The sequence below is a fragment of the Ooceraea biroi genome, chromosome 12, assembly GCF_003672135.1.
Source record: "Ooceraea biroi isolate clonal line C1 chromosome 12, Obir_v5.4, whole genome shotgun sequence".
NCBI lineage: Eukaryota > Metazoa > Arthropoda > Insecta > Hymenoptera > Formicidae > Ooceraea > Ooceraea biroi.
In genome coordinates, this window is record NC_039517.1 from 11,390,311 (window position 1) to 11,416,080 (window position 25,770).

The 25,770-nt window shown below is 38.0% G+C and overlaps 1 protein-coding gene across 3 annotated transcripts in view; it reads left to right on the forward strand.

Annotated features, from left to right (window-relative positions):
* Positions 1-25,770, forward strand: part of LOC105283053 — a 396,978-nt gene that overhangs the window by 332,875 nt on the left and 38,333 nt on the right. For all 3 annotated transcript variants that reach the window (XM_026974447.1, XM_026974448.1, XM_026974446.1), the window contains one exon: positions 15,684-15,785. In XM_026974447.1, coding sequence (XP_026830248.1) covers positions 15,684-15,785 — 102 coding nt within the window. The remainder of the gene's footprint in view (positions 1-15,683; positions 15,786-25,770) is intronic.

Sequence of the window (25,770 nt, forward strand, 5' to 3'; positions counted from 1 at the left end):
ACTTGGATTGGAAGAGGAAGAGTGACAATAAAAAGATATGTATCACTTTTTATTTTTTAAAAATAGTACAGCAATAATTTTTCAAAGCAATATATACATATATTCTCTTTCTAATTGATAAGAATACTACCACTTGAGTTTTTTAAATAGTACAATAATTAATTTTCGATACATTCTCTCTGAACTTGGCGCAATTTGAAGATTACATACATTTTTGTGAAAAAATACTATAATAATATTTAAAGAGAATTAAAACAACGCTTGGATTGGAATAGGATGTTGTATACATAATAATAAAATAATAGATTTTCTGATTTGCATAAATACCCATTTTTATAGTTGGCGCAATGGTTTGATATCATAACTTTTGTAGAGTTCTTTTTTTCTTCGCGCGCGTATACTTGGCGCCTTTTTTGTACCTTTTTTTAAAAAGGCAATTTTGTTGTTATTATAGTCTCGACAGTTTAGTATTAGGATTTTCGCCTTAAAATCACCTCAGGAATAACACTATGTACTTAGTGGGCGCGTTTTCAGGGCCCTGTATACAGGGTGTCCCATTTTAAAGTTTCCACTCAAATTTCTCACAAACACTGCGTTAAATCGAAAACTGTTTCAGACAAAAGTTGTTTGGTTCGAAGGGGGACATAAGACGGCGTCATGGATTTGACCTTGAGTGAACGTGTCAAAGACGTGTGAAGGTCAACTCTGTTTTTTTTAAACGGCAGCCCCTATTTTTCATTGCACATTCTTGTAGCTTACCTCGAGAGCTTTTTAAACCACTATAATAAAGTATTTCTCCCTTAAGTACTTTTCGAGTTATGGAGCTTGAAAGTTACAGTACCGCCGGCATTAGCATTACTCAAGGTGTACCGCGTGGAGGTAGCACGGTCGGATATACACCTCTTGTGCGTTCGGAGGAAGTTCGGAGACTATTCCAGCCAATGAAGGCAAGACCCGAGTGTGATTCGGCCAATGAAGGCAAGACCCGAGTGTGATCCGGCCAATGGAGGCAAGACCCGAGTGTAATCCAGCCAATGAAGGCAAGCCCCGAGTGTGAGCCGGCTAATAAAGACAAGACCCGAGTATAATCCGGCCAATGAAGGCACACACACACACACAAAGGTGTAAATCCGACCGTGCAACCTCCACGCGGTACACCTTGAGTAATGCTAATGCTGGAGGTACTGTAAGTTTCAAGCTCTATAACTCGAAAAGTACTTAATGGAGAAATATAGATATAAATATTTATATATTTAAATATAAATATTTATTATAGTCAATAACAAGTATAGATATTCGCCAGGTAATTCTAATTCAACGTAATATCATCGCGGACACTAACAACGTCTGATGGACGGACAGAATTATTAACTTGTTATTGACACACACCGCGCGTACAAGGTGTTTATATCGTTCGTTGTGAAAAGATATCATCACATGCCCCAAGTGGTCGAGTTGGTTAAGACGCCCGCACGGAATGAGGGAGGTCCCAGGTTCGAACTTTGGCGTGGGGTGGTATTTTTTCACAACGAAATACTATTAATTACAAATTCTTCATTAACCATAGAGTATTTTCATCTAATTATTTCCGTAAAAGAGATCACTACGTTATAAAAGTCTAACGATATGTTGGCGCATAGTCGGGGTAGGGGGGAGGAGAGTAAAAGTAGCTGCAGTATGTCCAACGAATTTGTTGGCTTGCAGCTATCATAATAATAATTCTGTCCGTCCATCAGACGTTGCCAGTGTCCGCGATGATATTACGTTGATTTATTATAGTGTTTTGAAAAGCTCTCGAGGTAAGCTACAAGAATGTGCAAAAAATAGGGAGTGCCGTTTAAAAAAACGAAGTTGACCTTCACATGTCCTTGACACGTTCACTCAAGATCAAACCAATGACACCGTCTTATGTCCCCCTTCGAACTAAACAACTTTTGTCTGAAACATTTTTCGATTTAACGCAGTGTTTCTAAGAACTTTGAGTGGAAACTTTAAAATGAGACACCCTGTATATTGTGTATATATACAGGATGTCTGATATCTGAGTGACCAAACGAAAAGTGATACTAGAGTAAGTCAAACTGAGAAGAAAAGTCCTCTACCATTTTGCAAAATTCGTAATAGTTATTAAGTAATAAGCAAACGTGTCTCGGCGACTGAGCGAACGAAAAGCGGTAGACCAGATCGCATCGAGCGAAGAGCGTCACGCGACATATGATACCGTGCCAAAAAAATATAAACGTGAAGGTATGCAGTCGCGTAAAGTTCTTGTGTTTCAGAGTTTGACGGCGACAATCAAGAGACACAGTAGTGTCTCGCGCCAAGTGTACGCGAAGCGAAACTGACCGTGTATCTTTACGCGAAGCGGCGATTTCAGAGACCCTTAGATTATCGGATCTTAATAACCGCTGAACGGATCAGTTTCAGCGTAGGTTCAATGGATAGCTTGGGTTTGCATTATACAGAGTGTCCCATTTTAAAGTTTCCCCTAAAATATTTCAGAAACACTGCGTTAAATCGAAAACTGTTTCAAACAAAAGTTTTGTGACTTCGAGGGGGACATAAGACGGTACTATTGGTTTGACCTTGGATGGCGTTGTCAAGGTCATATAGAGTTCAACTTTGTTTTTTTAAACGGAACCCCATACTTTTTATTGCAGATTCTGATTCTTCGTCGAAAAGTAAGTACCTTTTGTTCGAAACATTGTTTTTAAAAATGCTCTCCTTATCCCGAAAACTCAGGTTCAACCTTTAGCGGACCAATGATAATACTCGCTTTATAACAAACACTGAAGTTTTTTTTAGTATTTTACTGTTTACCATCAGCATGTACGTGCGTGAGTATGCGTGTGTTCTACATCCAGCCAACTAAGGTAAGATCGATCACAGATCCGGCCAGTTAAGGCAAGATCGTGCTCTGATCCTGCCAGTTAAGGCAAGATCGTGCTCTGATCCAGCCAGTTAGGGGGCAAATACGTTTGGAGCCCCCCCAAAAAAGGCATTTTTCATGAATGTTTTGCAGAGCTAAGACACAAACTATAAAAATGGGACTTGTTGCATAATAAAGTACACCTTTTGTACTTCTTATACACATTTTATTGAAATAATAGTTACAAAATCCCCCTCTTCCACCGTCGTGTAGTTAACCGTGCATGCGATTCGTCATTCCGCGGTTACAATAATATCTCCGTGCCCGATCATCTGAAACACAAAATTCAAACGGCATCTTAAAGAAGAGTAAATTTCCTTGTCGTTGTCGTATCCAATTTTTAAAATTCGAATTTTCAACAAAATGGCGGACCTTTAAAGTTAGAATGCCGATTTTCGGCAGAAAATTTCAGTTTTGTTTGTTTAAAAAAAATAGAAAGAATTGGAATTTTTAAAATCTGATACGACAACGACAAGCGATTTTTATAAGCTTTCAATAAAAAAAGGGAGATCGGTTGATCCGTCTTCAAGTTATCATTGTAACCGACTTTGAAAACATAGTTTTGAGAAAAACGCGTTTAAAATTTTGGAACAAGTTTACTCTATTGTAAAACTAAATTTATTCAACTTACACGTCATCGTCAATTCCTGGGCCATACAAGGAATCCTCCTGCACAAGGTTTGTCTCCATTTGTTGGTTTTTAGCGAGGCGACGGCTTATTCGGGCCTCCCGCATCGCATGCTGTGCTCGGACGTCCGCTTGGATACACCGTTTGCCACCTATTGGGCGGTATTTTTCGCTTGCGCGTAAAACTTTTTCGAAATTTGTTCACTCCCTGTGACTCTTGAGAACTTTTACACCTATTTCATCGTGATATGTACTCCACAAACAACGAGAATCGTCCGTATCACGCAACCGACGCCAACTAAATGAATAATCGGCTTGAAAACAGCTTAGAACACTGCTTACAGCATCATCATCTATTAGAAAATACCTATACTTCAATCTCAAAAGTAAGTTTTATTGTAAAGAGGACAAAAGAAACCGTTGCATGAGGGTTCGACCCTTCTACCTGCGCGCCGCTTCAGAAACGGCAGGCGCACGCCTGTGCACTGCCCGACAAAACGCGTTGTAACTTCTTTACTTATTCGAATTTCAAAAAACGGTTTTGAGACAACATTCTTGAAGGTTCAACCTGTCGAAAAATGGAAAGAAAAAAAATCAATTTTTTGAAACCGATAAACGTATATGCCCTCTTAAGGCAAGATCATGCCGTTATGTAGTCAATTAAGACCAAGTAAGGTAGTCGTAAATTAGTTTTGTAGGTCGTCTCTCTGCTCAGCTGATGAGATGTTCAAACGTAGCTCCGTTGACTTGTTGACAATATTGAATCTGTCTCTCGAAGTTTGTAACAGTACGTAAGAGAACATCACGTGGAATAATGTTACACGCTGCTCGGATCCTCTCCATCATGTTTTCTCTTGTCGTTGGTCTCTCCTGATAGACTACGTCTTTCAGGTAACCCCATAAATACAAATCTGGAGAAGTTACATCTGGTGATCTTGCTGGCCACCTTACTCGACTACCCCTTCCAATCCATACATCACGAACGGTCCGTTCAGATAATCTCTGACGATATTGGCATAGTGAGGACCTGCACCATCATGTTGGAACCACATTCTTCTCCGTCTATTAAGTGACAATATCTTCAAGAAGTATTGGAAGAATATCTCTTAGAAATTGTAAATAGTTCTGAGCATTAACCATACCATCAAAAACGTAGAGGCCAATTACATAGCCATTGACGATTCTGCACCAGACAGTGAGACTTCATCAATGCTGATTGTCTATTTGTTGCATCCAACGAGGATTAACTGGAGCCCAATAGTGACAATTATGACGATTCAACGTTAAATGACTGTGAAAAGTAGCTTCATCGCTGAACAAAACGTACTTTAAAAAATCGCCATCGTGCAGAAGTTGCTGTGTTGCACAGCGACAAAATAATAGCCGTTCTCGATGATCATTCTCAGTCAAGGCTTGATTCAGTGTAATATGATAAGGGTGGTACTTTGCAGCCTTCAAGAATCTAGAAGCAGTCGATCCTGGAATCCTCACTGTACACTCAATTTCACGTAATGATACATGAGGGTTCAAATGAACCATCGCCAGAGTTACGAGGAAACGAGCATTCAGCGCGTAATCATCTACGTTGTAACATCTTCTTCGTCGACAGAGATTCCCTCTCCGAATCCTTATTTCAATTTTACGTATTGCAGTATGACTCGGATGTTGTCGTAGAGGAAATCTTTTCGGTACAATGCTGCTGCTCTTTTGTAATTACGTCGACATTCTCCTAGGATGAGAAGAATGTCGGTCAACTCGTTCGACGTGTAATCGGGCATTGTTTTTGCTTGGACAGCAATAAAATTTTAGAAACAAAAAAATTTGAAAATCATTTACGAATGACGTGACGAGTTAAAGAGGAAGTGTCGAGAACAGAAAACTTTATGCTAATTGCTCAAGGACTCATACAAATTGAGAAAGACACCAGCTGTCAATCGATAAGTCAACTTTCAATGAGATGTATCGAATCCTGCAGTAAATGAGAATAACCAATAGTGTTTAATATTGAGATGGGAAAGTAATAGTGCAATAATCCTCAAACTCTCGAGCCGATTAAAGCAAAGACCATTTCTTAATGTTCCACTCTTGGCTTTGAAATAATAATTCGGAACTACCTACTGTTTGATCTTGACATTATGTAACCAACAACAACATGGAGTCTGAAAATTTACGATCTTTCCTATTCTACAGTCACAGTTAATTTCACCATTGAGAATATTCACATGACCTTAGAAATTGATCCCAAGGAAATTGATAAACGTGGTACAACTTGAGTAATGGGTATTGTAACTTTCAAGCCTTATAACTCGAAAAGTACTTAATGAAAAAATACTTCATTATAGTGTTTTGAAAAGATCTCGAGGTAAACTATGAGAATATGCAATGAAAAATTGGGGGTTTCATTTAAAAAATTCGAAGTGACCTTGCCCTGACCTTGACAACGCCACCCAAGGTCAAACCAATATTACCGTCTTAACTGGCTGGATCAGAGCACGATCTTGCCTTAACTGGCTGGATCAGAGAACGATATTGCCTTAACTAGCTAGTTCAGAGCACGATCTTGCCTTAGTTGGCTGGATGTAGAACACACGCATACTCACGCACGTACATGCTGATGGTAAACAGTAAAATACTAAAAAAAACTTCAGTGTTTGTTATAAAGCGAGTATTATCATTGGTCCGCTAAAGGTTGAACCTGAGTTTTCGGGATAAGGAGAGCATTTTTAAAAACAATGTTTCGAACAAAAGGTACTTACTTTTCGACGAAGAATCAGAATCTGCAATAAAAAGTATGGGGTTCCGTTTAAAAAAACAAAGTTGAACTCTATATGACCTTGACAACACCATCCAAGGTCAAACCAATAGTACCGTCTTATGTCCCCCTCGAAGTCACAAAACTTTTGTTTGAAACATTTTTCGATTTAACGCAGTGTTTCTGAAATATTTTAGGGGAAACTTTAAAATGGGACACTCTGTATATACAGGGTGTCCCAGGTTTTAACCGACAAACTACGGGAGCATATTCTACTAGTGGAAATAAGAAAAAATTCTTATATCGAGTTTGCTTAGAAATGCTTTATTACAAAGTTATAAACCAATATTGAAAAGGAATATGAGATAAGTAACAACGGATTTTTTCACAAAAATAAAAATTATGTTTCTTTGTCTGGTAGTATGTGGATTATTATGAGCCCATACATGGCTATTATGAGAATTGAATATGCCTCGTCTTGTAAAGGTCCCTTCATCTGTCCATAATATCATTGATGAGAAAAGATTGTCCCTTTCTACTGCATTCACATACCAGTTACAAAATTCGACTCGTTTCTGATAATCGATTGGAAGTCATTCTTGTACAGGTGTGTAATGATATGCGAATCTGTCATCAGCACGCAATGTTCTCCAAATAGTGTTTCGTGATATCTGCAGTTGAGCTGAAGCACGTCGAACACTTTGTGTAGGAGTATTATCAAAAAGATTTAAGATTCTTTCCGAGCGTCGTCGGTGTCTTAGAGCTGAACGAACATCATCATATTCATTCATAGGTCGAAATGAACCCAAATTACGTAATAGCAAATGGGTATTACTAAACACAGAACTATCTGGTACTCTCCTGTTAGGAAATCTACGTTGATACTCTCGTACGGCAGCTCGTGCATTTCCGTCACAGAATCCGTACACGAAATGAATATCAGTGTATTCCTCATTTGAAAACACTTTTGGCATTCTGATAGTAATTGCTAGTTCACACGACGATTGAAATCTAACAGCTACTGTTGTGAAAGTAACAATCATACTGAATCGTTTCAACATAGTGAACATGAATACATGTGAATACACATAACATAAACATCTTCGACCTTCCAAATTCTACACTATGTTCCGTTGTTACTTATCTCATATTTCTTTTCAATATTGGTTTATAACTTTGTAATAAAGCATTTCTAAGCAAACTCGATATAAGAATTTTTTCTTATTTTCACTAGTAGAATATGTTACCGCAGTTTGTCGGTTAAAACCCGGGACACCCTGTATATGTTTAGATATTCTTTATTAATACTGCTAATAATAAAATCGAAATTTTGGTTCGCAATAAGAGCAATTAATTTAATTATAAAATGTATTTTGAATGTGAAAACTGTGTTTTGCCATCTTGGGTCAGTTTCTTGAAATTCGGTTTGTAAGTGGTATTGGCTATTAGCATGCAGTCGCGCAAATGATCGTCAGTTATTCGATTTCGAAATTTATTTTTTATTATATTCATTTTCGAAAATGCTGTTTCACAAATATATGTGGAGCTAAACATCGTGCATAGCAAAGTACCCATTCTTTTGAGATTTGGAAAAGATTGTTCAGGGAGTGTGTCTATCCAAAATTTTGTAACATCTGTTTCGGCAAATTTATCTCGCAGCACATTACTTTCTTGAAAATCAATAACTTCCAGTTGCAATTTACCTTTTTCAAGAGTGAACAGTTCCACTGCCGTATTGACCCAATTACCATTTGTTTCAAGACTGAATGGGTTTTGCATTGCTCCTAATAAGTCACCAATTTGATCAAAATCAGTAAATCGGGAAGCAAATTCCAATTGCAAATCTTTTAAAAAGCGCTCGTATTCCTCGGATTGTGGAATTTCTTCAATATTGATTTTAAAATGTGCTTTTAATAAAGAAAAATGAATGAGCTCTCTAGAATTTAAATCATTTTCAAACAATTGTAACTTTCTTTGGAAAGCTTTGGTCTTTTCCCACATATCACAAATCAGTTTTCCTTTTCCTTGTAAAGCCAGATTCAGGTCATTGATATGTAAGAACATGTCACCCAAAAAGCATAGTTTAGCAACATTGTTCGTATTGCAAAGAAATTCAAAATAGTCGGTAGCTAATTTCGAATTTCTACTTTTGAGGAAATCCGAAATTTCACTTAACAAAATTATCAATCTTTTGAGCACATTTCCCTTGCTCAACCAGCGAACATCATTATGCAAAAAAAGATCTGTGTATTCAGAATTACATTCTTCAAGGAAAGCTCGGAGTAAGCGATGTTGTAATGCTGAGTGAGATTTCAAATAATTAACAATTTTCATAATTGTATTCATGATATCTTTGAAATCACCCGAAAGCTTTGCGCAAAGAACTGCTTGGTGAATTATGCAGTGTAATGAAATAATATTAGAATTAATTTGCTTTAAAAGTGCTACAAAACCATTTGTTTTCCCAATCATTGCTGGTGCACCATCGGTCACTAGAAAGAATTTTTTAATATGAGAGGCCATTATTATTCATAAATTCTTGGAAGCATTCAAATAATATTTGACCAGTTGTGCGATCATGCAATGGCAACAATGTTAAGACTTCTTCTTTATAATTATTGTTTTGAATATAACGAACAAATACAGCCATTTGTGCTATATCAGATATATCTGTAGATTCGTCAATCGCAAGCGAGAAAAACTGTGTTTTAGTAAGATCGGCCAATATACTCTCACGAACTGATCTTGCGCAAACGGTCCTATGAATCGCGAAATCACGAGATAATGGAATTTTGCTAAACATTTCTGCAATTTCTTTTTTATTATCGAAAATTGTATTTGAGACTTGTATCAAGTATTCTTTGACTATTTCAGAATATGATAATGGCACAATATGTTTGGCCAAAATCCATGCAATGCACAAAGATGCTTCAGTGCATTTTTCCTGTTCAGACATAGAGCGTTTCATTATCATTTGAGAGCGCTCAAAAATGTACGGAGGGCATTACTTTTCAATTCTAAGTGAAGAACCTTTTGGAAAATCTTTGTCATATCTTCCCGAATGCTTTGCCTCGTAATAGCGATTCATATTTGTTTCTTTGCACACAGCAACTGTTTCGTTGCAAATTAAACACGTTGGTTTCGCATTTTTATGGGGTGGAAGAATAAAGAAAACTTCTTCAGTCCATTTTGCATGAAATACCCTGTTTTCAAAATCAACTTTTCTACGCTTTGGCTCAGACATCGTGAACAAGACAATACAAAATGTTCTCAATCCGCAACCAATAGAAATCGAAACAAGATCAATTGCAGAGTGAAGAAACGACAAAACAAGAAAGAACTGAAAAAGTATCAATACCGTCTCTTAGAATATAATCATTCACCTCACTCGATTAAGAGACGCTTGATTGTCTGTTTGCTCTTTTCTACTAGCCTAGTGCTGGGATTTAGATGCAACATCTAGTCAGATCGCACGACATTCAATGTTACCCTCTTTCCGCTCTCATGCTAAAAACGCATCAATACGTAACTAAAGAGCGTAGCGCGGAGATTCAGGAGCGTGCGTATCGTAAATAATAGGAAATAGGGCAAAATTTGTGTATAGCATTCCAAATGTTCTCATTAAACTTTTTTCTTTCCTATTTTACATTGTATTAATAAATAAAATATTTATTCTATTATATTCTATTATGTATATTTTTTAGGAGAAATATATATTTTAAGAAAGAAAATTTTTATTCGGCGATAATAATTTAGTTTATTTTTCATTTTTTCTGCGGGTCAAGCGTGGACGTCGGGGGCCGGATTGAAAAGCTTCGCGGGCCGCCAGTCGCGTATCCCTGGTTTATAAGTTTCTTGTGCGATTAATTCGTGAATACGTAAGACGGTCGGCTCAGAGGCTCGCACCTCTTAGGCGTTGCCAATCACGAAGTCGCCTCCGCGGTTGAGGCACGGATACGAGTGACGATTGGCTCAGAGGCTGAGATCCTCCCAGGCATTATCGATCGTAAACGAAAATAAACGTTTGTATCTACGCGATCAATGTGCAAGACTTTGTGACACGAATAAACAATTAAACGAAACTACAGTGCTTATTTTAACCGATAGACACTGATCTGTGACAATGTTCCTTGTCAGGATCATGCCTCTGTATGTTACAATGCATAGGTTTTGAGTGTTGAAGTCATTCCAACGGTTTTGTTGCAATTAATCTCCACTCCGTTGTTCTCATAATGAATCTCATCGAACATGAACGTCACACAAGTATTTCCTGATACCACATTAGATCCCTCAATTGCTTTGTTTATCGTTTGCACTCGACGTACAGAAAGGTTTGATACGGTAAAGTGTACAAATTCTGTTGTATGGGTATTCGTATCTCATCACTGTGTTCAAACATCATATTGGCGTACGGATTATACTTACGAGTCCCAATCTTGACGATGCGATCGTCGAAGACTGGCTCATCTCCAATATTCAAAATGTCAATCATTTTTCTGCGAGTAGGTATTTCGTACTGTTACATCCAGCAGACTCCACGGTTCCTTGCTTTCAAGAGATATAATAGGTATTCTAAAAATAACTCAACGGTTAATTGTCCCGCGTCACGATAAGTACGGTCGCGAGTGGCCGGAAGCCTCGCGGTTGCAGTGAGAGATTATCCATTTTCCCAGAAGAGGAACAGATTCAGCTGTGCCCATCAGATGATCCCTGGGCGAATACTCTCACAACAGCCGCCAGTTCTGCGACACGTGTCTGGTCAGCCGTGAGTTCTGGCACACGTGTCCGGCCAGGCGCGAGCTTTTCGGCTAGAAACACATCCGGCTTAAGAAAACGATTCGCGAACATCTTGGGGCCGCGGCCGGTACAATGGATCTCAATGAGTATCAACGGATTACCACCTCCTAGACCCATCTGTCGATTAACTGGCTGTTAATTATCACAAGGAATGTCCAGAGTCCAGTTGCTCCCCGAAACGTTATTCCCAGAAAAAGAATACCCCTGTCCTATACCATTCCTTCCATATAAAAAAAGAGAGGACAACCTCCATAAAGTTAGTATCAAGATATCACTGATCACGTGCGGAAGCATCGCTGAAGTATCAGGATATCGCTGATAGCGAACGAAGGTATCGTTTACGAAAGTATCACTGATCGGCCCTCATAATAGAAGATCTCGGCGAAGTTAAAGTGTACCAGTGGCAAGCTATCATCCAGCACGCTCTCTGGCCCTGTCTATAGCAGTGCAGTCACGAATCCGAGGCCAATTGAGGCCTGAACGTATCAAACAGAATATCAACATATATTCATATCAAGTAAGCGATCCTTTCTTTACTTCTTGGTGTTACTCTTTCCCTTTCTTTCCCTTATTTTTCTTGTTCATGTTTCCCCGGGTGTACGGGAACCCGCTAGGATTTTGCGGTTCGCAAGACAACGGATGGACGTTCGAAAGAGAACGAGAGGAGTGAGTGGCGTGAGCTTTTTTGGTGGTCACTAAAAGGACAATGCGGGAATGTAGAGTCCGGGTGACCGATGCAAAGTATTCCGTGAAAACGTTCACTTTATTCAAACAAAGATAAATTCAACAAGAAAGACTTTAGGTTGCTATTACGGGAGCGCAAATGACAGAATATCTGTCCGCTAACGGAGCTCAAACTCAACTCTAGCTATGTTTTCCGAAACGATCGGCAGAGACGTCGGCTGCTCGTGTTCTGAACTGTACAAAATAAGTCTATTTGTTTCTGCAATGAGACAAATATATTGGTAAAGTCGCTGTGTCTCTGTCTATCGCCTATGACTGGTCGGGCGTCGTGCAAGTGAGATCGCATGTTTGGGCCGCTCGAGCAGGTTCAGTGAACGCGACCAAGATATGGCTCTTTCGTCAAAACAAGCCTGAGATGACGAACATCGGTATCGTGAGATTCATTATCGCGACATTTTATGTAATATCTTGCGACTGTTAGCAGTGATTGCAATAGTCAATCCTGAACACCGGGTTATATTCGAGTTTCACCGACTCTCACTCTTACTCTCCTAATCTCTCTATCTTTCTTTCCTTTTCTCGCTATCGCTGGGTTTTATCTGTCGATTATTCCTTTATATTTATTCCGTTTCTGCCCTTTAAGTGGCTCCCTGCAAAAGGCCCCGCGAGTCCAGGAGTGCAACTCTTCCTCCGCGACCTACTCGGAACAGGACCTTAAAACCCCGGTCCAATTTTGCTTTTTATTTGAAAAATTTTCCATTTGCTCACATCTTAGCTGTGAACAGTTCTCCGATTTTAAATATGCATACTACACACAATGTTATTGTTTCGAGCACTGTTTGCTTGATAATCTATACAGTAATTGTACACAATGCAATTACTTATAACACACACACACACACACTCTCACACACGCACGCACGCACGCGCAAACATATCCGTGTGTGTGAAAACTCTCTCTTTTAACTAGTGGGTCATTCTCATGTGATTTGACTGCGTTCGCGTGTTTGAGCGTGTGCGCTAGTGTCCTGGCGGTAGGCTCTGTAGACCTCAGAAGCAGCTGACTTTTTCAGCCCGAGAATCCGGTAATAGACGTTACATTAGCAAACGGACTTCGCATGTTACTTTCTGCAGGGTATTTTATTAGATGAACACAAAACATTACCTACCTTTTTGGCTATTATATGATCAGTCCTTGTGAGCAAGGGCCAAATTTGGAGCGTATTTACTGGCTCCATAAGTAGAATGTTCAGTTCATTCCCTTTCTTCTTATTAGACACTGTCTTATTGTGGTCCCCTGATGACTTAACCGCCTTGCTGTTTCCATTGTCTGGCTTAAACTCTTCCGTTAGGGCTTTCTTCGGGTTTATATTATCAATATCCATCTTCTCATCATCAGTTTCTTCGTCACTAAATCGATTTATCGCAGCGTCGTAATTTACTTAGTATGGTTGTAATTCACCCGTCTCATACGTTGTATGATTAAGATCCGCGTTAATCGAGTTTATTTTTTGTATTACTAAGCTTATTACAACAGGAAGCTTTATCTTTCTTCTTACTGCACTACCACTTTATACAATGACCTCAGGCAATAGCCAAAATAGCTGAGTCTTGTAAAGGTCGAAAAAAAGTAAAAAAACGTAAAAACGACTTGTTATACTTGGATCGCCTTTCGCAGATCCGGGCGCTGTACACATAAACGTATAATATATGTATAGACCGCGCGGTCCTATATCTCCCGTAGTTAAAGCATAGTATAACTAGTATGGGCACTCTCTTGTCGGCACTTTGATCTTAGCGTTCTCGATCACGTGGTACGTCCGCCATATGTTTGGGCGGAAATCCAGCGCTTGATTCGTCAAAAGCGTGTCACACACTCACTACTACATATACCAAACTTGTCTCATTGGTGCGCCCAAAATAATGGCGATTCTGTCTTTTTCTAACGACGCGTAGTGGGACAAACGCCTTCCCTTTGAGTGGGGAAACAGAACAGAGAACTGTCGAGAAGGGATCCCCACTCCGCATTGTTAGACAAAGACAGAATGGTGATCCAAAACATTCTGTCTCTTTTCAATCTGTGACACCTTTTAAGTCGAATGCGCGGTCTATATATTAAATACGTCTATGGCTGTACATCACGGTTTCAAGCAACTGCCATCTATGTGCCGTTCAATTAACTAGAGGGTAAAACTGCTATTTAGGGGACCCACCTCCGATGACCTTGACATATGTTGTCAAGATCACCCTCCTGAGTGACCTTTAGAAGGTTTTAGCCGTCGCTCGTTGTTTATTACAAAGTTAATACCAAAAGAAGTTTGATGATTTCGCACGAATTTTCAGCTGTCTACGCGAAGCAAGGACTTGAGTTTGACATATATTACAAAGGTCACCTTCCCGAATAACCCGTACTAGGTTTCACCCGTCGCTCGTTGTTTGTTAAAAAGTTACTAACAAAAAATCTGTTTTGATTTGTCACCGTTCTGTTGTGTCGAGATTCCTACTTGATATATTGTTGCGACCAGGTTGGTCACCTGGTACAATACCGCCGGTCGTCTCAGCTGAGAGTCGGCAGCAAGACAGAAGACGCGAATCTCTGAGCGACGAGGTCTCCGGGCGACGGATAAACAAGACGGAAACAGAGAGTCGAAGATTAGCTGCTATCCCAGCTGGACGTGTCGCGAACCGCTCCGATAATTGCACGAATTATACATCTGATATCATTGAAATATAGTTTCTGTTTTTCTATAATACGCGAGTGTTATTTCCGCGAGCGCGCGGTGACTGTGAGTGAGTGGCGCGAACGTGTGACGAGCGAAGTCTGCTCGGGACACGTAACATTTATATATCATTATTTATAGTCAGTTATTAACCAACGAAGTATCACGCTTGGTTTTCAGCCCGCTTCGCGGGGGGCGGGGGGGAGGGGCTTTGCCCCTCCCCCCGCCGGGATACCTGCCGTGTACCAGGTGATCACAATCTGTACGGCGAAATCTGTTACATCGGCTCCGGCGAAGCCCCTCCCCCTTGCCCCCCGCGAAGCGGGCTGAAAACAGAGCGTGATACTTCGTTGGTTAATAACTTTTTAACAAAGGTCAAGACCTGACCTAACCTAACCTAACCTAACTAACCCAAAGACATATAAATAGATCAAGCATTCCCTCAAAACCGTGAAAGTTTGCAGCGAGACTAAGTGAGAGAGCTGATTTGCGTCTACTGCTCTCTCACTTCGATGTACGCGAAGAGTGAGAGAGCAGTAGACGCAAAGCAGCTTTCTCTCTCAATCTCGCTGCCAACTTCCGGTTAGGGTCTGCTGTAAAGAGAATGCTTGGTCTATTTGTATATGTCGTTGAACTAACCTGGTTAGTCTCTACACACATCAGTATATTATGTTTTGACCACTAATTTTAAGTAGTATAGTTTTAAAACTTCTTTTGTTAATAACTTTTTAACAAACAACGAGTGACGGCTAAAACCTTCTGAAGATCACTCAGGACACTGACCTTGGCAACATATGTCAAGGTCAAGGTCATCGGAGGTGGATACACTAAACAGCAGTATTACCGTACAAAGTACTTAGAACTTCTCTCTTCATAACATATGTCAGGATGAAAAAGATGAGTGAAGTGTGAACCTTTTCTGTATAATTATCCTTTAATTTAGCATTAAACCACACTATCGCTTACTTTATCATTTCTTTTACAATCTTCGGATGTTTCAAAATCAAACTCAATTGTAAAACAAGATATTGTAAAATAAGCGATAAAAATATATACACCGACAATAACATCTCTATCTAGTTTTACTTGCTCATATAATTTCATTATTAGAGTAGAATTTTTAATTAATAACAAAGATATTATTTATTTTTTATAAATTATTTATAAATAATAGGATCAACCAATAATGGTCAAGGTCCAATATGCCATTGTAATAGTAACCGCCAGCGTGGAACTCCTTATTTGTGCTTTACCAGCTGATAATTTAATGCACATGGTATCATATATTTAAGAATTTAGTTAAGATAACCAATAGGGAAGCCTACGAGAATTGTCTCTTCCTAATTTTGATGAGCTTGACATATATTGCTATGTAAACCAATATAGAGGAAATGTATTTTTTTATATACTTATGGTTATATGTAAATTGAGGGGGGGGAGATAAAGTACCTTTTGAAAACAATTGATTCTTTTTTCGAAGCGTATATCGTCGAAATTATGAAAGATAAAGATAGTTTTAATAAAAATTTCATAGTTTTAACAGTATTTTAAAATATCGTTTGCAGATTCTTTGAAACATTTATAATTTTTAATATATTCCCACTATATTCGATATGTTTCTAATATAAAAAGTTTGTTTTTATCAAATAAAAATCTCTATGAGGTCGATGCATCTTTCTATATAATTCTATAAATAGATCAGCTATGCACTGTCAGATAAAATCCACAGGATGCATAGTTTGTCTACAACTGCAATTATAGCATGGTAATCGATATAAGATAAATAATGTGCTTAGATTAGATAATTTCTTGGTTCTCTTTAGGATTACAAACTTCACACTTACAATTACATAAACAGGTGCGATGCATTTGGACATGTTGCAAATGCACACCATTCAAGATTACATTATGTTAGTTTTATACTTATATGTATTTATTTATATGTATATCATACAAGGTTTGTAGATGAACACAAGACGACAGAGGTCTTCGCAAGGGCGCCATTTTCGGTCCATAAAGTGAGACAAATATATTTTGTTTCTCACTCTAATTTACTGCACCAGTGTGTACTACATTTAGTACAAATAGGTACATATGCCAAGCTGTTGTGCAAAAAATTGTCACAATCAAATGTGCAGAATGAGGATTCTGTCTTTTTAGATTAAAGATAAAGATATAGAACGTAACGACATTTGGAGTAAGCAATGTGATATACATCCAAAAGAGAATTCAAGGTTATGTAAGATATTGATAATCTGATGTAAATAATAATTTTGCGATACAGCTGTTCAATTGTAAAACGTACGGAAGAATTTGCAAATGAAAAATAGTTTAATTTTATTTAACTAATTACGCAACAATAGATTGAATTTGTTTTGCCAATAAATAATAACCCACAGGGAAAATTTCTCGACACAACTTATTTTATTTAAATTAAGATATCATAACGTTTTGATCATAAATTTTGGTCCTTCTCAAATGAATAGAAAGAATATTACATGATTCTTACAAAATATTCGGAGGTGATGATATTGTTACGTCCAGCAGACTCCATGGTTCCTTGCTCTCAAGGGATATAATAAGTATTCAAACAATAATCCAACGGACAATTGTCCCGCGTCGCGATAAGTGCGGTCGCGTGTGGCCGGAAGTCTCGCGGTTGCAGTGAAAGATTATTCATTTTCCCAGAAGAGGAATGGATACAGCTGAGCCCATCGGATGATCCCTGAGCGAATACTTTTACAACAGCCGCGAGTTCTGGCACACGTGTTCGGCCAGGCGCGAGGTTTTCGGCTAGAAACATATCCGGCTTAAGAAAACGATCCGCGAACATCTTGGGACCGCGGCCGGAACGATAGATCTATGGTTATCAACGGATTGGCACCTCATAGACCCATCTGTCGATACCGGCTGTTAATTATCGCAAGGGATGTCCAGAGTCCAGTTGCTCCCCGAAATATAATTCCCAGAAAAAGAATACCCCTCTCCTATACTATTCCTTTCATATAAGAAAGATGACGACCTCCCTAGAGCAGTATCCAGATATCATTGATCACGTGCGGAAGCATCGCTGAATATCGCTGATAGCGAACGAAGGTATCGTTTACGAAAATATCACTGATCGGTCCTTATAATAGAAGATCTCAGCGTAGTTAAAGTGTACCAGTGGCAAACTATCATCTAACATGCTCTCTGAGTCCCTGTCCATAACAGCGCAGTCACGAATCTGAGACCAACTGAGCCCTGAACGAATCAAGCAGAACATCAACATATATTCATATCAAGTAAGCGATCCTTTCGTTACTTCTTGGTGATCTGATTGATACTCTTTTCCTTTCGTTCCCTTCTTTCTCTTGTTCGTTATTCTTGATCTTCACCGACTCTCACTCTTACTCTCCCTATTTCTTTATCTTTTCTTCCTTTTCTCCCTACTGCTGGATTCTTATCTGTCGGGTATTCCTTTACACTTATTCCGTTTGTCCCTTTTACACTCTCAGTAAAAGATCCCGCGAATCCAGGAGTGCGACTCTCCCTTCGGGACCGATTGAGAACAACTATAGGGAATTCTTCGAGGGGTCATCAGGCAGCGAACCGCCGCGCAAGAAAAATAATGGAACCGAGTGCATTCCGCGGTCCCCCCCCCTTGCATATCGTTCCTCGTCTCTTCTTCATCTTCTTCTCTCCAGATTCTTAATTCTCCTTCCCGACCGTCATCACTGTCGTCTTCTTCTTCCTCGTCTTCTTCTCTCCGGATTCTTAGGGTACGTTTATGTTGGAGCAGTAATAAATAATAAAAGCGACGATACTAGCGTAGCGGTGAAAAATAATATATTGATTCATATGTAGATGTTTATGTAGTATAGTGTATATATAGTGGAGCAGTGCGCATGACTCTCCTAAATGATGTTCAATACCTTCCATGTCAATGATTACGTTATGCAGGACACAAATAGCTTTAACAATGTTATTGGCCACCTCTATAGTATAATAGTTTTTATTGCTTTGCTCACAATTCTCCATTTACAGAGTACATAATACCGAAAGCACATTCGACAGCTCTTCGTGTTTTTGATAAACTGGCAGTAAAATATTCTTTGTCCGCATCTAGCTGTTGCCTACTGTACGATTTCAGTAAATTCGTTAAAAGCGGATAAGCTTCATCTCCTATAAATACATAAGGTACAGTTATCAAACCAGAAAATCTATTACTTTATTATTACCCTTTGGCCGATATTCATTGTTGATTCTGATTTAAGACCATCTTAAGTACAATTATAAGATATTTGAAACCAATCACACAGTCGTATTAGCATCTTAAGACATTACTTCAGATCGTCTGGAAATAAGAACGGAGTATGAATACTAACTACCTATGATATTAACTATACCTTTGATATTAAAAAATAAAGGACATAATAATATTAAGCAGATATTTTTATACGAATAAATATTTTAATACATAGAAATATATTTATTAATACAAATAAGTGTTTTTTTCAAAATACTTGGCGCTGCTAAACCGAATCAAAAATTGTCTTAGTATTGAAATAATCTAAAGATTACAATAATTTCCTTAAACTCTAAATTACATAACACCTCGCTGAAATACATATATATATATATATATATATATATATATACAATGTAGTTAAACTTATTCTGTGCTTAATTCTAATGTCACACACATACACACACATGCACGCATTCACAAGAGAAAGAAAGAGAACGAGGCAATGAACATAATGATTCGGTTTAGCAGCGCCAAGTATTTTGAAAAAAACACTTATTTGTATTAATAAATATATTTCTATGTATTAAAATATTTATTCGTATAAAAATATCTGCTTAATATTATTATGTCCTTTATTTTTTAATTTCAAAGGCTAGTATTCATAGTCCATTCTTATTTCCAGACAATCTGAAATAATATTTTAAGAGCTAATACGACTGTGTGATTGGTTTCAAATATCTTATAATTGTACTTAAGATGGTCTTAAATCAGAATCAACAATGAATATCGGCCAAAGGGTAATAATAAAGTAATAGGTTTTCTGATTTGCATAAATACCCATTGTAGTTGGCGCAATTTGTTCATATCATTAGTTTTGTAGAGTCCTTTTTTGAAAGAACTTCAGGCGCATATACTTGGCGCTTTTTTGTACCTTCTTTAAAAAGGTAATTTTGTTGTGATTTCACACATTTTGTAGTGTAAAGTATGTTATTCTTTTTTATAATATATGAGGAGATAAAAGCCATAGTCCTGTCAGTCAAGGTTTTTAAAAGTATTAACTTACATGTTTCCTATTCTAAAAGAGGCGTGTTAACTTCGTGAAGTTCTTTTTTATCGAATAGTTGAGGCCTCCTTTCCGCGATGCTGATTGGTTCTCTCGCTTGGTTCGAACTTCGTGTGACTTGAACTTCGTGTTGCGAATGTCAGAATGTCCTAGTGGCTGTCAGTGCGGTTATATTGTCAATTTTATTTATTATTTCTTAGGAACGTGAAAACGGCAGCTGTCAATTCTGTCACATTTGTATATTGATGAAACACGATGAAATAAATATAACACCTTTAAGGCCTTTTTTAGAATAGGATTTGTGATTATATAATAAATAATAGATGAATATTATTATTCCAAAACATTATTAATATTGAAAAATAGAATAGCGCGCGCATAGCACTCGCTCTCTCATTCTCTGTCGTCGTCGTCGTCGTCGTGTTGCAGCTTCAAGTGTTTCAGAACATTTTCTATCCCTTTTCTTTGAAGCATCTGAAGCATCAACTGGACCGCAGCCCGCGTCGTACATGCTTTCTTATCGCATCTTACATCTCTGGCGCACGCGAGAAAACTGATATTAGCTGCTGCCATCTAGTTCAAAAGAACGAACTGTACAAACGACGATGATGACGATAATAATAATAATGATGATGACGTTTCTTAAGTGAAATTTGCCAATTTCAGACTTTGCATCGCCATATCTCGCCGGTAGGGCACGTAGAAGAAAAATAAAAACACTTTCATTACATAATTCGACCCCAAGCTATCCATTGAGCCTACTCTAAACTTGATCCGTTCAGCGGTTATTGAGATCTAATAATCTGAGTATCTGCGAAACGTCGCTTCGCGTAACAGTATACGGTCGGTCTCGCTGCGCATATACTTGGCGTGAGACACTACCGTGTCTCTTGATCGTAATTCGGTAAAGTAGTGGCATTTGGGATATTGAGTCGTCCATCTGATAAATATAAAAACAGAGCAGAAGCTCTAAATGTTCCGCCATCACTTTGTTTGCCGTAACCTCCAACATCAATGTTTATAAATTTATAAAGAGCATCCACCAATCCTTTCAGTACAATGGAAAAATATTGCTTGTAATTATAAAACATTGAGCCTGAGTGTGCAGGACAAATAACTCTAACATGTTTTCCATCAATAGAACCAATGCAGTTAGGAAAGTTCCAAATATTATAATAATCATCTGCAATCTTCTTGAAAGCCTGTTCTGTTGGAATTTTCATGTGAACTGGTTGAAGCACTTTTCATATAATCTTAATAGTTTCTTTTACTATTTTTGAAATTGTTGTAACTCCCATACAAAAAGAAAACGCTAAACTTCTAAATGAATGTCCAGTCGTCAAGTACCTGTAAAAAACATGATTGTGCAAAGTGACAGTTCAGTCTTTTTCGTAACATATATTTTTGTATTTGTGTTTAGTATTATTGACTTCCGTGGCTTGTAGAAGTAGAAGATAGTAGAGGAAAGGCGTCGAAACTGACATAGACCTCTTAAAGAGACATATCCCTATTTCTCAGAAAGTAAATGTTACACTTTATCAAAACTAATATCAATGTGATTTATTTAAGTAGTTAGTATTAAGAACTCATAATTTATTTATTTCTTGTTTGTTTATATGCTAAATGAGCTTATATCGAGTTCTTGAAGTTCGAAAGTGTTTTTCTTATAAGTTTTCTAATAGGAGGCAGTCTCTAGTACATATATGTGTACGCAAATTTTTATTTCATGCTTTAAGTTAAGAAATAACCTTTAAAAACAAAATGGTATGTCGGTTTTGGTGTCTTTCCTCTAATGTCTACGTTTTAATTTTAGGAGTTACAGCGAGAAATAAATGGAAAGCGTTGCGGGGTAAATTTAGAACTATCCTGGAGTCAACTCCTAAACCAAAATCAGGTGATCCCCAATTAGACTACAAAGACCAATGGAAATATTTTCAAAGTTTTTTATTTTTGAAAGATCAGTTTAGACCAAGATCAACTGAAGGAAATTTTCCATTAAACGATGAAAACATTCTTATTAAGTTATTTCGGAATATACAAGAAGACCAAGATAACGATAATGAAATCCAATTGTCGACATCGCCAACAAATGAAACTGTTAGGTTTTCATCTGAAGAGCGTACGGACTCAATTACACCATCTTTATCTCGACCTCCAAGTTCTGCTAAAAGTCATTAAATTAATAGGAAAATAAAGTATCCGGCGAGTGAAGACATCATGCGTTATTGGAAGTCGAAAAGAAAAAAAAGCAATATTTAGAAGAAAAGAGATCCGCGCAAAAGGCAAAGGAAGATAACGATTTGAATTTTTTCAAAAGTTTATTGCCACATGTGAAGACATTTTCATCTTATGATAAAATGGAATATCGAATGAAAATAATACAATTAACTCAAGATTTTTTAAAACCAAGTAATCAAATAGAGAGCAGTTATCCAGCTACAAGAAATATTTGTAATAATGATACAAATTCAATTAGACACACTACTAACAATACAACTATGGCGGAAACTTATTACAATAATTATCAGACAAATCTGCCTATTCCACAGTCAGGAAAATCTATTTCATTCAATTCTTTCATAAAGGACCCCGCACTAAACCCCGTGAAATTTGACCTCGGCGAAAATGGCTGAATTTGAAATATGTTGTACCTTTTGGGTCACTGAACAAATGTTTCCTCAGGCAAAATCTCAAAAAATGGACAGTTTCGTCGTTTCAACCCTTCAAAGCCTGAGGTCAGACCAGCAAAGATATCACTTGCGGATCAATGCGGTTACCATTATAAGGGAACAATATGAATTTTTAGTTAACAAAATAGTCAAAGAATAATTTGAGTCCCCTTGCCTCTCACGATTCGGGGTGCTTTTTGTCCGTGAGTCCCCTTGCCTCTCACGATTCGGGATGCTTTTTGTACGTGAGTCCCCTTGCCTCTCACGATTCGGGGTGCTTTTTATACATGAGTCCCCTTGCCTCTCACCGCTCATCTATTCATCTAGTTCTATAGCATCATTTGGATTGATAGGCTGCGCTCTATTAGATGCATCCAAAATGTTATGTAGTAGAGACGTAGCAGGATATAAAACATTCGGTTCATGACGTGCGTATCCAAGAAACCATAATACATTGGCAACGTGAGCACACGAGCCAATACTCCTAGCACCTGTTTTACAGGTACAGTAGTATCCATGAATAATGTTGTCATGAATATCATTATCGTGTTCATTCTCTTCGATGCTGTCGTATGCTATCCATAACTGATATTTTGCAGCATTGCGAAATCTAGAGTATAGTCTGACTCTTATAAAACCAGGTTCGTCAATAAGTTCATCTAATTGAAACTCTTCTTGTCCGTCTCGTTGAATCTTATCCTGTATGTAAGAAGGTGCCAAGTGAACTTAATATACACCGTCAGGTCTCGCAGATGTTCTAAGGTAAGGCGAGGAAAGTTAGGCACCTGATGTTTGTTAAGTGTTTTCCATCGTCCATTTCTGCTACGAAGATTGTCCGCTTCCACTCGCGCTTGCACAATATTAACAGTTTGGGATTGCTCTAACATTGCTCTCGCTAGTTGCACATTGACCCCTTCCATATGGATGGGAGGGTGATATCTGTTTATTATCGCTCCAGCAATTCGATAAAAGTCACCAAAAGTATGTATATGCGGTACATTACTTTAATTACTTGAGAGAAGAATTTAAACATAGACTTTATGTGACCGTTTCTTGCTTCAACTAACCATCTTGTTTTTGTAATTAAACGCGATTCATTTGCTTCTTCTATTGATAGTTGACTCTGCCCCCGTTGAAGAAGAGCTGGCATTTTAACATGAATGCCTATGCGTTCAAGCCATGGCGTAGCATCGCGATATCCTCGGTCTACTATAAAAATATCACTATCTTGAAACCATTCTTTGATAGAATCAACATCCCTTTCATACTCATTGCGCAGCATTGCAGCATCGTTATTTCGGGAATCCGAAAAGTAGGGATCTTGAATCGCAAGGATATATCCGTCTGGAGCAACAACCAACGCAGGTTTCACTAAGTGTCGGCCTTTGTGAACACAATAAGATTGCCGCAAAACTCGAAAGTTACTACTCTTAGGGATATACGAGTAAGTACCATCAATGTAAGCGATAGCTCTAGGTACATTCGGCTCTAGATTATACAGTGCGTTAGAAAATTCCGTAACGTGCCTAGCTATGTAGTTTTCTCTCGTAATAGCCTGAAATCCAATATTGCGAGGTACAAATCGTTGCATTAAAGATTTTCTGACTGTACCTATGGCCAGACTTACAGCCTGTCTACTCGAATAATTGAATATTATCTTCAGAAATTCATCTGATAGCCCTTGTTGTAACTTACACAAAAAGGTCAGCAAATCTTTCTTAGTTACATATCTGTGGCCTCCAGTTTGAGGTACTCGATCACAAAATGTAAACAGCTCGCGAAATTGTTCCTTTGTTATAGGAGTAATGGATTGAAATTCATTGTCTGAAAAACAATTCTCATCCTCATACCTCTCTTGGTTATTAGCCATAGTTCTCAGTTGTTGCAAACATATTTGCAACTCTTGTCCTCGTATAACATAAGGCCTATTAATAGACTGTAAGCCGGGGAGTAAAACTTGCAACAAAAATCCATTTTCATCCAAGTGGTGCGCGCAACATCTTACGTGAGGAGGCACATAAATGTTTGTAAAAACAAAGACTTTAACTCTACATTGGATAGATAGTATATGTGTATTATGGTCTACGTGACATATAACACAAGAATTATTTCCTATTTGTTTCAAAACGTTCAACCTTAAGCAAGCAGGATCGCGTAGGATAGCTGCTATTTCATCAAGAACCGAACGATTACAATTTATACAGATTCTAGTGACATTTGTAACAGCAAGTGGTGGATGATTATTTTCGTCACATCTACGGATAGCAATGTCTCGTTTGTTTGCATTACCGTCATCATCTATTCGCGCCATTTGCGCTGGACCAAATGCTACGTTACATATGTAACATGGCATTCGATTTCTGAAGGCCATTATGATAAAATATAATAGCAGTATACGATAAATTATTTTTTTACAAACTCGTTCGATCACAATTCCAGTCTTGGCACATATATGTATATATATAGATATGTATATACAGGGTGGTCCACTTAAATCGATCATCTTAGATATTTCACTTGTTTTTGATGATACGAAAAAATGTCTAAGGAAAAAGTGCACCGTTCGAAGGGGCTATCATGACAGAACAAAAATTTTTTCAAGGCTATTTTTTCGGAGATTCAAAGGTCAAGATAATTTTTTTAAATGAAACTACATACTTTTGTTTGCGCAATTGTATAGCCAACATCGAGAGGAGTTCAGCGACCTATGACAACATGACCTTTAAATGATCTTGAACGTGGGAAACAAAAAAATCAAACTTTATGCTCTTCAACACAAAAATTTATTTAAGGAGGTGTTCGAAATGATGTCCTCCGACTTCAATACATTTTCTAAGGCTCCATGGATGTTCTACTTATCGAAGCCACCTTAGATTTTCGACGGTTCAGTAGTTCATATTTCTTCTATTTACTTGTCCATGGTTAGTGAACATTGATTCATCGGTAAACACTCTCATGTTCTGGAATTCAATGGAATGTAAGATTGAAATAATTCCATACATGTATTGTGTGCGTGTGTGTATGTGTATGTAAATATTTATGATCGTGAAATGCTTTCGCAGTTCAGTTCATTTCCTGAGCTTCTCGATATCAGAGTTTAAATATGACTGATTATACGAAAGAGGAAAGAATAGAAATGCTTCTTATTTACGGTGAAAGCGGAAGAAGCTCTACAGAGGCGTAGAGAATGTACGGCCAAAGATACCCTGAAAAGCGTTTACCGTCTCGCGCTGCTTTTGACCGTCTTATTAAAACATTTCGTGAAACTGGAGGTGTTTGTTTACGTAAGAAAATGCGA